Source organism: Mustela nivalis (genome assembly GCF_964662115.1).
Source record: "Mustela nivalis genome assembly, chromosome: X".
In the NCBI taxonomy this organism is placed as follows: domain Eukaryota; kingdom Metazoa; phylum Chordata; class Mammalia; order Carnivora; family Mustelidae; genus Mustela; species Mustela nivalis.
In genome coordinates this window covers 34,314,640-34,328,007 of record NC_139040.1, presented here as the reverse complement: position 1 = coordinate 34,328,007, position 13,368 = coordinate 34,314,640, and the positions used below count along the sequence as shown (strand labels likewise).

Genomic DNA, 13,368 nt, shown 5'->3' with positions numbered 1-13,368 from the left:
CTGAGCCAACCAAGTGTCCCTATGTTAAATCCTTTTACCCAACATCCATGTCCTTCCATTGTGAAATATTATTAGAGTCATTTTTTTGATACTTTTATTCCCTCCCTTTTTATTTATTTATTTATATGATTTTTTGGCTAGAGCTTGTCAGACTTCTTGGACTGATCCTACCATTTTTATATAGTTAGCTCTTTACCTTTTCTTTCCTTTTGTCTAAGGGGGCAGTGTAGTAGTTATATAAGCATTTTCTTTGGCGTTATATTGTCTAGGTTCTAAATCTAGCTCCACAATTTACTAGGTTTGACCCTGGATGAGTTAGCTATCTTCTCTGTGACTCATTTTCTTCATATTCAAAATTAATAGTGTCTATCCTACCACTCACTGTAAAGAGAAAATGAAAGGATGTAAAGTACTAGAACCTTATAAAAACTATAGAGAATTTGTTATTATCATTGTAATGATTATTTTCTTTGATTTTTCTACCCTCTTTTTTATTATTGAGTTCAATTAGCCAACATATAGTACAGTATTAGTTTTTGATGTAGTGTTCAATGATTCATTAGTTGCGTATAACATCCACTGTTCATCACCACACGTCTTCCTTAATACCCATCACCCGGCTACCCCATCCCCTCACCCCCCTCCCTTCTATAACCCTCAGTTTGGTTCCTGGAGTCCAGAGTCTCTCATGGTTTGTCTCCCTCTCTGATTTCTTCCCATTCGGTTCTCCCTCCCTTCCCCTGTGGTCCTTTGCTCTATTCCTTATATTCCAGATATGAGTGAAGCCATGTGATAATTGTCTTTCTCTGCTTCACTTATTTCACTTAGCATAATCCCTTCCAGTTCCATCCATAGCAATGTAAATGGTAGTTACTCATCCTTTCTGATAGCTATATATGAACCACATCTTCTTTATCCATTCATCTATTAAAGGACATCTTGGCTCCTTCAGTTTCCCTATTGTGGATATTGCTGCTATGAACATTGGGGAACATCTGTCCCTTCTTTTCATTATATCTGTTTATTTGGGGTAAATACCTAGTCATGCACTTTCTAGGTCATATTATAGCTCTATTTTTAATGTCTTGAGGAACCTCCATACTGTTTTCTAGAGTGGCTGTACCAGCTTGCCTTCCCACCAACAGTGTAGGAGTGATCCCCTTTCTCCCCATTCTCACCAACACTTGTTGTTTCCTGTCTTTTTAATTTTTGCCAGTCTAACTTGTATAAAGTGGTATTCCAGTGTGGTTTTGATTTGTATTTCCCTGATGGCTAGTGATGTTGAACATTTTTATGTTGAACAGACACATTTAATGTGTCTGTTAGCCATTTGTATGTCTTCCTTGGAGAAGTGTCTGTTCATGTCTTCTGCTCATTTCTTGACTGGATTATTTGTTTTTTTGGACACTGAGTTTGAGAAGTTCTTTATAGATCTTGCATACCAGCCCTTTATCTGAAATATCATTTGCAAATATTTTCTCTCATTCTTCCATTGCCTCTTAGTTTTGTTGACTGTTTCTTTTGTAGTGCAAAAGATTTTTATGTTGATGAAGTCCCAAAAGTTCATTTTTGCTTTTGTTTCCCTTTAGAGACAGGTCTTGAAAGAGGTTGCTGTGGCTGATGTTGAAGAGGTTACTGCCTCTGTTCTCCACTAGGATTTTGATGGATTCCTGTCACACATTTAGGTCTTTCATTTATCTTGAGTTTATCTTTGTGTATGATATAAGAGAATGGTTCAGTTTCGTTCTCCTGCATGTGGCTGTCCAGTTTTCCCAGCATTATTTATGGAAAAGACTGTCTTTTTTCATTTGGTATTCTTTCTTGATTTGTGAAAGATTAATTGACCATAGAGTTGAGGATCAATTTCCAGGTTCTTTATTCTGTTCCATTGATCTATATGTTTGTTTTTGTGCCAATATGATGCTGTCTTGATGATCACAGCTTTGTAATATAGCTTGGAGTCAGGCATTGTGATTCCCCCAACTTTGGTTTTCTTTTCCAACAATCCCCTGGTGATTCAGGGTCTTTTCTGGTTCCATAGAAATTTTAGGATTATTTGTTCCAGCTCTGTGAAAAATGTCAATGGTATTTTAATAGAAAGTGTAGATTGCTTTGAGCAACATAAACATTTTAACAATGTTTATTCTTCCAATCTACGATTATGGAATGTTTTTCCATCTCTTTGTATCTTCCTCAATTTCTTCCATAAGGGTCCTGTAGTTTCTAGAGTATAGATCCTTTACCTCTTTGGTAAGGTTTATTCCTCGGTGTCTTATGGTTTTGGGTGCTATTGTAAAGGAAGTCAATTGCTTAATTTTTCTTTCTTCAGTTACATTGTTAGTGTATAGAAATGCAGCTAATTTCTGTGCACTGATTTTATATGCTGCCACATTGCTGAATTGCTGTATGAGTTCTAGAAATTTGGGAGTATATTCTTTTGTGTTTTCCACATAAAGTATCCTGCCATCTGTGAAGAGAAAAAGTATGACTTCTTCTTTGCCAATTTGAATACATTTTATTTCTTTTTGTTGTCTGATTGCTAATGCTAGGACTTCTAGTAATATGTTGAACAAAAGTGGTGAGAGTGGGCATCCCTGTCATGTTATTGACCTTAAGGGAAAAGCTCTCAGATTTACCCTTTTTATAATGATATATGCTGTGGGTTTTTCATAGATGGCTTTTATGATATTGTGGTATGTTCCCTGTATCCCTATATTATGAAGAGTTTTAATCAGGAAAGGATGTACAATCTATATATATCCTCAACTTTGACTTAATTTCCAAGATTTTTTTCTTATTCCTTTTTATGATATAGCACCCAGTTTTGTTTTGTTTCCATGGATGCTGAATATTCTAAGGTATTAGAGGATTAAAAAATTTTATCTTATAGTATCGTCTTGTTCCCCTTTTCTTTAACCTGTGTTTTATATTGCAGATTTCCGCAAATAGTTGTCCTTAGCTCTTCACTCTTAGTATTTAAGAGTGAAATAAGAGCTGTCAATTTATATTTAAGAGTGAAAACAAAAAGTGATTTGAAAACCCTTTGTTGGCGGCTGTCGGGGTCTCAGAGGGAGGGCACGGCCAGACCCAGCGGAGGCAGTATCTGGGCACTCATGAGGAAATGGAGGGCGAGGGAGTAGAGAACAGCGTGGGCTGAGTTTCACCCCAAGAGGGGAAAGCGAGGAAGAAGCAGCTCTGAATGCCGGAGAGGAGAAAGGGAGGATCACAAGGTAGCGTTAGCAGTGGCAGCTCCCCCACCACATCCTCCTCTCCCCCTCCCCATCCTGCTCTCCCCCTCCCCCTTCCCCTCTCTCCCCTCCCCCCCCCGGACTCCGCCTACTAGTCCGAGGGTGGGGGTGGGGCCCATTTCCTCAGTAGTCGCAGCTTGGTTGACGCTTAGTCGGCGTCCTGTCCTGTCCGCGTCAGCTGGAGCCCAGCGTGTGACGCAGCACGTCAACAGCAACCGGACCGCCATGGAGGCTGAAGAGAAGATGGAATGCCTTCAGGAGTTCCCGGAACATCATAAAATGATTCTGGACCGATTGAATGAACAGCGAGAGAAGGATCAGTTTACTGACATCACCCTCATTGTCGACGGACATCATTTTAAGGCCCACAAGGCTGTTTTGGCTGCTTGCAGTAAGTTCTTCTACAATTTCTTTCAGGAGTTTACTCGGGAAACTTTGGTGGAGATAGAAGGTGTTAGTAAAATGGCCTTCCGTCATTTAATTGAGTTCACATACACAGCAAAATTAATGATACAAGGAGAAGAAGAAGCCAATGATGTATGGAAAGCAGCAGAGTTCCTACAAATGCTAGAAGCTATCAAAGCCCTTGAAGTCAGGAACAAAAAAAACTCCGTTCCACTAGAGGAAAATACCACAGGAAAAAGTGAGGCAAAGAAAAAAAAGATTGCAGAAACTTCAAATGTTATCACTGAGTCATTGCCCTCTGCAGAATCAGACCCTGTCGAAATTGAGATGTGGATTGCCGAAGGCACAATTGAAGTGGAAGATGAAGGCATCGGAACGTTGGAGAAAGTGGCTTCTACCAAGCAGTCCATAAAGTACATTCAGAGCACAGGGTCCTCTGATGATTCCTCCCTGGCACTGTTGGCAGATATTACCAGCAAGTACCAGCAAGGTGATAGAAAAGGGCAGATAAAAGAAGATGGTTGTGCATCTGACCCCACAAGCAAACAGGTAGAAGGTATTGAAATTGTGAAGGACTTGTTCCAATGTGAGAAATGTAACCGTTCATTTAAATTGTTTTACCATTTTAAGGAACACATGAAATTACACTCCACTGAGAATTTCAAGTGTGAAATATGCAATAAAAGTTATCTTCAGGAGAGTGCATGGAAACAGCACCTCAACTGTTACCACCTCCAAGAAGGCAGAGTCAGTAAGAAGCAAAGAACTGGGAAAAAAATTCACATATGTCAATACTGTGGGAAACAGTTTGACCACTTTGGACATTTTAAAGAGCATCTTCGAAAACATACAGGTGAAAAACCTTTTGAATGTCCAAATTGTCATGAACGATTTGCCAGAAATAGCACCCTCAAATGTCATCTGACTGCATGCCAGACTGGAGTACGGGCAAAAAAGGGAAGAAAGAAGCTTTATGAATGTCAGGTCTGTAACAGTGTGTTTAACAGCTGGGACCTGTTCAAAGATCATTTGGTAATACACACTGGAGATAAACCCAACCACTGTTCTTTATGTGACTTGTGGTTTATGCAAGGAAATGAATTCAGGAGGCATCTCAGTGATACTCACAATATTTCAGAGTGTCTAGTAACTGAAGAAGTTCTTTCAGTAGAAACACATGTGCAGACTGAACCTGTGACATCAATGGCTATTATAGAACAAGTTGGGAAGGTGCATGTGTTACCATTGCTTCAGCTTCAGGTGGATTCAGCACAAATGATTGTGGAACAGGTCCATCCTGATCTGCTCCAGGACAGCCAAGTGCATGATTCACATATGAGTGATCTTCCAGAGCAGGTCCAGGTGCATTATCTAGAAGTGGGTCAAATTCAGACTGAAGAAGGTACTGAAGTACACGTGGAGGAGCTGCACGTCGAGCGGGTAAATCAAATGCCAGTAGAAGTACAGACTGAACTTCTAGAAGCCGACTTGGAACAAGTGACCCCTGAAGTCATGAACCAGGAGGAGAGAGAGTCCACCCAAGCAGATTGTACTGAGGCTACCAGGGAAGATCGCGAAGATGCTGATGGTTTAGAGACCAAATCAACAGTGGATTCCCAAGCTGAAAGGGCAGGGAATGAGAATAGAACACCTATGTCTGTGTTAGAATGAAATAACAAATGAATATATTTCTAAATTTATGTGTTGGGTTTTTGAACTGATGATGGGCAGTGTGACTGTCCTTGGGCTAACAGACAAGTGGACCAAAGTTAAAGTTTTTCCTGTTGTGAACTGTTTCTGTTGAAACAGATTTCCCCCCACTTAATGGCACAGAGGAGATATCTTTCCCATAAGTGAAGGGGAAGCTTTGAGAAGTATTATTCCTGGAAACTTAAGTGGATTATATTCTTACTATATAGTTGGGTATGAATGTATCTATTTTCATTGTGATAAGCGTTCTCCCTTCTCTCTCTCCCAGGTCACGTCCTTTCTCAGATTTTTTCCATGTTAAAACGTAAAATCATTAGAATACAAGTTTATGTATTCTAATGCATGTTAGAAAATTGAACATACAGGAAACACAAGGCTGCCTGAAGAAAAGTACATTGTTACTGTGCAGTTAAATATTTGGCTTCTGGCTTTCTTTCGTTTGAACAACCTTCTTGTCTTTACTGATAGTCATGGATGTCATCTCTGCAACAGGAACAGAGTGGTGGTGGCAAAATTTCTAGAATGTAAAAAACAAAAAAACCACACCCATGTGCCTTTTCAAAACCAACAAAACTTCTATAAAGTGTCTCTGGTTCTTTCAAAGTTTGTGTTCTAAGGAGCAATGTAGGTGATGCTGTAGTAGTTTACGTTTTTGCTTATAATGGCAACTACCAATTCTTTTTCTTGGTAACTTAAGTTAGGTTGAGAAGTTTCATTTAATGGTAACTAAAGGGCCATTTCCAATTGGAAAAATTCATTTATATCTGTGGTAAACCTTTTTTTTTTAATGAAAAGTTGCACTAATATTTTACCACCAGATGAAAAAAAGATGAGCATCATTTAAAAATTAATGTATGTAAAATAAAGTACAGAGGAAAAACATGTATATAATTTAAAAAAAAGAAAGAAAACCCTTTGTTCTTTTGTCAGTTAACTGGTGGTCTTTAGTATAGAGTGACTATACAGAAACATAGGTTTTGGAGGGCTGGAACTCCCAATTAGTGTATGAGGTTATGTGTATTAGTGTATGAGGTTGCCCACTCTGGTGAGACACTGGTTCATCAGAGATGAATTATATAATCTCTTGCCTGGAGAGCCAGAAAATGTGAAAACTTTAACTTAATCCTACTGTTTTTAAAAAGCTCTTTCTTCTGCCTACCACTCTGCTTGATATCACACTCTGGAGCCTTTCTTTAATTTTTCCAAAAACAGATACCTAGTCACTTACTAAGGTAAAGAAGGGGCCCTTGAAATCGAACTAATTCTTATACATGCTTTAAATAATTCTTTTTTTCTGTTCTACACCTCCTCCATGTATCTTTTGATGTGTCTCAAGCTCCCTTTCCCAATTTCCATGGGTAGTATTAGTTTGCTTCTCACTAATACCCCCTTCTGTTGTTATGTAGACATTGATTCCTCTCAGCTTTGTTCAGTCAACACTCCTCTATTCATCATTTTTTCCACCAATATATCCTTTTTGTCTCCTCTCCTGTTACCTTTGTCCTCATGGGTTTATGAATTTTTTAATTCCCCATAGTGTTTAAGGGCCAAGGTTCTAAAGCTGATCTCTCTTGGTTTGAAGTTTTTTAAAGATTCATTTATTTATCAGAGAGAGAGGTGGGGGAGGGGTAAAGGCAGAGGGAAAAACAGTCTTAAGCAGACTCCATTCCATGATGAGCCCGGAGCCTGACATGGAGCTTGATCTCAGGAACTCGAGGTCACAACTGAGCCAAAATCAAGAGTCAGACACTTAACCAACTTTGCCACCCGGGTGCCCCTCTCTGGGTTTGAATTTTTGTGGTGTCATGTTACCAACTGAGAAATTATAGGTAATTTACTTGTCTGAGTCTGTTTCTTTCCATTTATTTATTTATTTATTTTGTTGAAAAATAAGGATACTAAAAGCACCTATATTATTGAAATTAGTACATGTAAAGTAATTAAAACAGTGTTTGGCCAAAGTACCTGAAGAAAAAATGTCAAAAGTTATTATTGTTACTATTTGTTATTATAATATTATCAGCATTACTTAGGAGTTTCAAGTGGGAAAAACATAGGCATTTAGTCCATTATTTTTAACCATTAGTTTATATTTAAAATGCAGATGGAGAGCACCTGGGTGCCTCAGTGCTTTAAGCCTCTGCCTTCGGCTCAGGTCATGATTTCAGGGTCCTGGGATAGAGTCCTGTATTGGGCTTTCTGCTCAGCAGGGAGCCTTCCCTCTCTCTCTTTCTCTCTGCCTGCCTCTCTGCCTGCTTGTGATCTCTCTCTGTCAAATAAATAAATAAAATCTTAAAAATAATAAAATGCAGATGAAATTTAAAATGAAGACCCTATTATTAGTTATCCTTGAGAACTTAGATAAACAAGACAGAAGAATTGTGAATTTTTATAAGTGGTATTTTTAAGAGCCTAGAACAAATAAATTTTAAATAATTAGATACGTAAGTATTTCTACTGTATTTCTTTAGTTTTCTGAACTCATTATCTACTTTAATCCTAATGATGACTTGCATTAGTCATGTCATTGGTGTCATCTTCTGAGGAATGAGGAAATACTCAGAAGCCACCAACAAATATTCACTCATGTCTCATTGGCAACAATTTACATGATTACCATTAAACCAAATACTGGCAGTGAGAATAGGGCCACAACAATTGGTATAGACTGATCAAGATTTTTGCCTGGGGCTGAGAATAGGATCCTTAGCCCTTGAGTCATGTGGGGCAGGAGTAGACACATGAAATAGAGTTTTTGCAAGAAAAAGAAGGAGAAGTAGATATTTAGTAGGCAACCAACCATTGTAGCAAAAATTATTCTGTAGGCCATTCTGTAAATTCATAAATACTGAATATACCACAAATAAAATTAAGACCTATGGATTTGATGAACATGTTGGGAAGGAAAAAGTATATTTCCCAATGAGTCGTTGCCTAGTAAGTATTCTGAGATATCTAATTCTAGGCTTATCGGCATTCAAATCAAATTTCTATTAACACTAAAGCTTATCACAGTTTTGCATGTAGTCAGTTTCATAATTCAAACCCAAACAAAAACAGATAAACTTCCACAAGTTAACTACTTTTTTCCTCTATAGGAATTATGTATTAGATAAATTGCATAAAAGATGTGTAACCATATTTTATCATCAGATGCGAATGTCATCAGTTTCTTCATTTCTACCTATGCTCAAAAAGTATCTGAGAAAAGTGAATGAGTCCCTTTCCTGATTTCCTGTCTTCCTGAGTGAAAATAAATTATAATTTTCCATTTTTCCTTACACACTTTAGTGAGCTAATTATAACAATGCTTTACAGTTCAGCCTGCTTAAAAATCAAACTGTGGAAGTTGTGATAAACCTACTGGCAATTAAGAGACAGCAAGATGGATTATCTCCAGATGCTCATGGGACTCTTGAAGTTTGGAGAGTTGCGTGTGTTTCTGTTATACTTTGGTATTTTTCCTTTTATTGTGGAAGCTCTTTGTTATCCTGTTGACTTGTAGATATGCAAATGAACCTTATCCAAACATGTTTGGTTTCTGTGATGGAAAGTTTCCATGAAGATACACAGCAGAAAGCCATGGTACATTCACCTTCATAGCCTGAAAAATATATGCTAGATCTCATAAGTATATTTTAAACTTTGGAGAAAGACAGTGAAAGTTTATATTTTTCAGTGTGTTTTGGATTAGAAAGAGGGAAAGCATTTTTCTGTGAGATGCATTGGTGAGAATAAAAATAATGTCTCTAGGGTGGCTGGGTGGCTCAGGTCATGATCCCGGGGAGAAAGGAGAAGGTCCCTGCTCAGAAGTAGTCTGCTTCTCCCTCTCTCTCAGCCCCTCTCCCACCAAGTGTGCATGGTCTCTCTCTAATAAATAAAATCTTTTTTAAAAGTCTCTAAACAAATATAATAAAGCTTTGAATATTCTTTGAGTTCTCTACTTCTCCTTCATTTAACTTTCTTAAAAATATTCATTCAATTATTTTTTTCCAGTTTTTAAAATCTTATATGCTTGTTTTAATTAAGCATTCACAGCAAAAGTTTTGGTCTAATTTAGAAAAACAATTCTTTGTACTGAAGTACAATTGACATATAATATCCTATTAGTTTCAGGTATACATCATAATGATTTGCTATGTTTTTATACATTAGCAAATGATCTGCATGATAAATGTAATTACCATCAATCACCATACAAAGTTTTTGCAGTATTATTAACTATATTCCCTATGCTGTGTGTTACATCCCCATGACTTATTTTATAACTGGAAGTTTGTACCTCTTAATTCACTTTGCCTATTTCCAAGTTTACTAAAAATATTCATATATTTTTCTAGTTTTATTGAGAAATAATTACTATGTGTTACTGTATAAGTTTATGGCATATAACATGGTGGTTTGATTTACATATATTAAATTATGTGAAATAATTACCACATCATTATGTTTACCTAATATCCATCATCTCATATAGATATAATGAAAAGAAAAAAATCTCTTTGTGATGAGAACATTTAGGATTAACTCTCTTAACAGCTTTGGTATATATCATATACCAGTGTTAACTATGATCCTCATGCTGTATGTTATATCCCTAGTACTTATTTATCTTATAGCTAGAAGTTGGTACTTTTTGGCTTCCTTCCTCTAATTCCTTGCTCTGCCTTCCACCTCTGGTAACCCCAAATCAGATCTCTTTTACTATGAATTTGGGTGTTTTGGTTTTGGTTTTAGATACCACATTTAAATCAAATTGTGTAGTATTTGTCTTTCACTGTCTAATTTGTTTCAGTTAGCACAGTGCCTTCAAGGACCATCCATGTTGTCACAAATGGTAGGAACTCTTCATTTTGTATGGCTGAATACGTGTATACACACACACACACACACACACACATGCACATTATATGCATTATATATTTATATATACATATAGACATTATATATGTATATGTGTATATACATTATATATATAGTGTGTGTATGTGTATATATATATATGAGCGTGTGTATGTGTGTGTGTATGTGTGTATATATATGTGTGTATATATATATTTACTACAACTTTTTTATCCATTAATCCACCAATGGAGTACTTAGGTGATTTCCATGTATTGGCTGCTATGAACAAGGGGGTATAGATAAGTTTTCAAGTTAGTGTTTTTTTTTTCTTTTGGACATATTTCCAAAAGTGGAACTGCTGGGTCATCCATTAGTTCTATTTTTAATTTGGGGGGGAATCTTCCATACTGTTTTCCAGTGGCTGTACCAACAAATAGATCCCACCAAGAGTACACAAAGGTTCCCATTTCCGCACATCCTTGCCAACATTTGTTCTTGCTTGTCTTTTTTTTTTTTTTATGGCCATTGGAAACACATAATTAGAAAGTCATAACCTTCAGAGATATCATTCTTTGACACAGATACTTCATTAACTTTAAAGAGTAAGGTGGTTTTTTAAAGGTTTTGTTAATCTGTGTATAGACCCAGTTCTATGATTATCCATCTAGTTGAAGATGCTCTTTTAGATGGATTTGAAGTTAGCAGTCAAAGAAATGTGGATCATTGAGCAATCAGAACAACACAGCTATTTCTACAACCAAAAAAAGTGAATCAACCATATATATCTTCATCCATATAGGTATGATATTCACTAATACTATATTAAGATCCCAACCCAATATTTGATTCAGTCTATGTTCAAATAATGCACACTGCACACATGACCCTATTAATATACAGTTTATTGACTAAAGTTTTGAATTTATCCAAGTCCTTATAGGAAATTTAACTTCTCCACTGTTGAAATTTATCACTTGAGATTATGATAGATTTGTTTTGTTAGCTGTATGTCCAGGACATATTAGTACAAGAAACTAAACCTATGATGATTTTTTATTTAGTTTTCTGCACTGGAGAGGTATATGCTTATGTACAATCAATTAGTGTGCATTTACAAAGTTACTGGTGTATGTCAAAAACAATGTTCAGTGTGAATCATGGTGGGGAAGAGTTAGAATGCAAGATTTTTGCCCCTAATTCCGAGTTAGGCCTCTCTGAGAGAAATATAGTGCTTGGAATGAAATCAATAGTTTCATTCTACTACATGATGGTTAGCCTATATATGGAATAATAAGTTCATTTCTTGTTGTCATACTAAGAAAATTCATCCAGATTCTACAACTGTGTATATAGAAGAAAGAGAGCCTGAGAAGTGGAGTTGTCATTGATATGTGTGGAAGAAAGATTGTACTAATTTTACATAATAGAGGATATAACTGGGACCAAAAAGTAGGTAGGTGTTACTTGAAAGAATTCATCTTATTTTAAGAACATTTTTTTTTTTCCTTACTGCATCTCTGTTGTGGAGGGTTGGGTTAATCATACTTTTTGGTTGATGGCACACTGATATTGTTACTTGCAAGGTCCATACTTGTTTATTTGTATTTATTTCCCTTTCTCATTCCCTCAGGCAGTTGTTCTAATCTCTTAATGTTTACGTCTTTTGTAAAATGTGTTTTGTTGTTTTGTGTGTGTGCATTTTTAGTTTACATAGATGGTATTGTTATATAGATCTCATTCTATTTATTTTCCTTTTTCACTTGAGATGTTTTTAAAGTTCTATTTAATTTGCTGCATATATATCTATTTTGTCATTTCTAAATGCCATATAATCTCCATAATGTGCATCCACCACATTTTGCCTTGTCAAATACTCCAGTGATGAACATGTCCATCTCTTTGCTGCCATAAACAATTTTGCCTTAGACACATATATTTTTGTACTTCTGTGAGAATGTATATTCTGGATTACACAGTGTGTGTACACTTAGTTTGATGAATAATTCCATACTGTTCTCTAGAATGGCTCCTTCTACAAACAGTGGGTGAGAGATCTTGATGTTCACGGGTCAGCAACCTTTATTCACAAAAGGCCAGATAATAAATATTTCAGATTTTACTGACCACACAGAGTCTTTGCTATATATGCTTCTTGTTCTTCTGGTTATGCATCAAAAATGCAAAAATATTTTTGTGGGATCTTCAGTCTTGGACAAGGATTTCATTCATTCCTTGGGCCGTCCAGAGGCCTGATCTAACCTCATATCCCTGCCAACATGTGGCAGATTATTCACTACTATAACTGGTCAGTGTAATCAATGTAAACTGAGAGTTCACTATCTTAAATTCCACTTTGCTTCAATTGTTTGTTATTATTTGGGTTTCTTCATCAGTAAACCTACTATCTGAATAGTTTGTTCAGTTTTCTCTCATAATTTCTATAGTTTACTTATTTATATTTAGCAGTTTACCATATAATGGATGTTAATTCATCTTTAGTTTTAGGTACTTTATCTTTTTCTAATCAGCTATCTGTTTATTAATGCTATACATGGTGTCTTTAATTGAACAGAAATACTGATTTTCTATGTGTTTTAAGAACTTTTTAATAGTCTGAAATATTGCAATGAGCCACCATGGAAGATTGTTTCTAAACACTGAAGTATTTCTGAAGAGGCTAAATGGCCATTTGGAACCAATGTTATATTGTAGTGTCTCAAATATTGAATGGGTATGTGGGCTAAACTATTTAGATCTCTTTCAAACTTGACATTATTTGATACACTGAAGCAGTTTGAGAACAATATTTGGAAGTCATAGGATTTAGGTAGTAGAAGGGAGATCAGTGATGCATCTAATCCAGACTTTTCATTTCCCATGGTAAGAAACAGAGGACAGAGCTGTGGATATGCTTGCCCAAACATCCCATGGCTAGTTGGTGACAAAGGCTAAACCAGAACTTCCTGCTTCAGGGTCCACTGCACTTTCCATTTCCTCAAGATAAATTCTAAATGGAATGGTTCAGCAATAAACACTGTAGGTGGTTCCAGAGATGGAACGATGTTACTGAGGTAGAAAAGATACTCTGGGTGTTATAACAATGACTCTTGGAACTTTACATCAAAAACTAATGGCGTACTGTATGGTGACTAACATAACA

At 36.4% G+C, this 13,368-nt stretch overlaps 1 protein-coding gene across 1 annotated transcript; it reads left to right on the top strand.

The window, feature by feature from the left end:
- Window positions 1–3,473: 3,473 nt before the first annotated feature.
- LOC309855811 (zinc finger protein 131-like) lies at window positions 3,474–5,324 on the top strand (the record flags this gene model as incomplete). Its single annotated transcript, XM_082716470.1, has 2 exons — window positions 3,474–4,202; window positions 4,284–5,324. 2 exons carry the CDS (start codon window positions 3,474–3,476, stop codon window positions 5,322–5,324), a joined length of 1,770 nt encoding a protein of 589 aa, XP_082572596.1.
- Window positions 5,325–13,368: the final 8,044 nt, after the last annotated feature.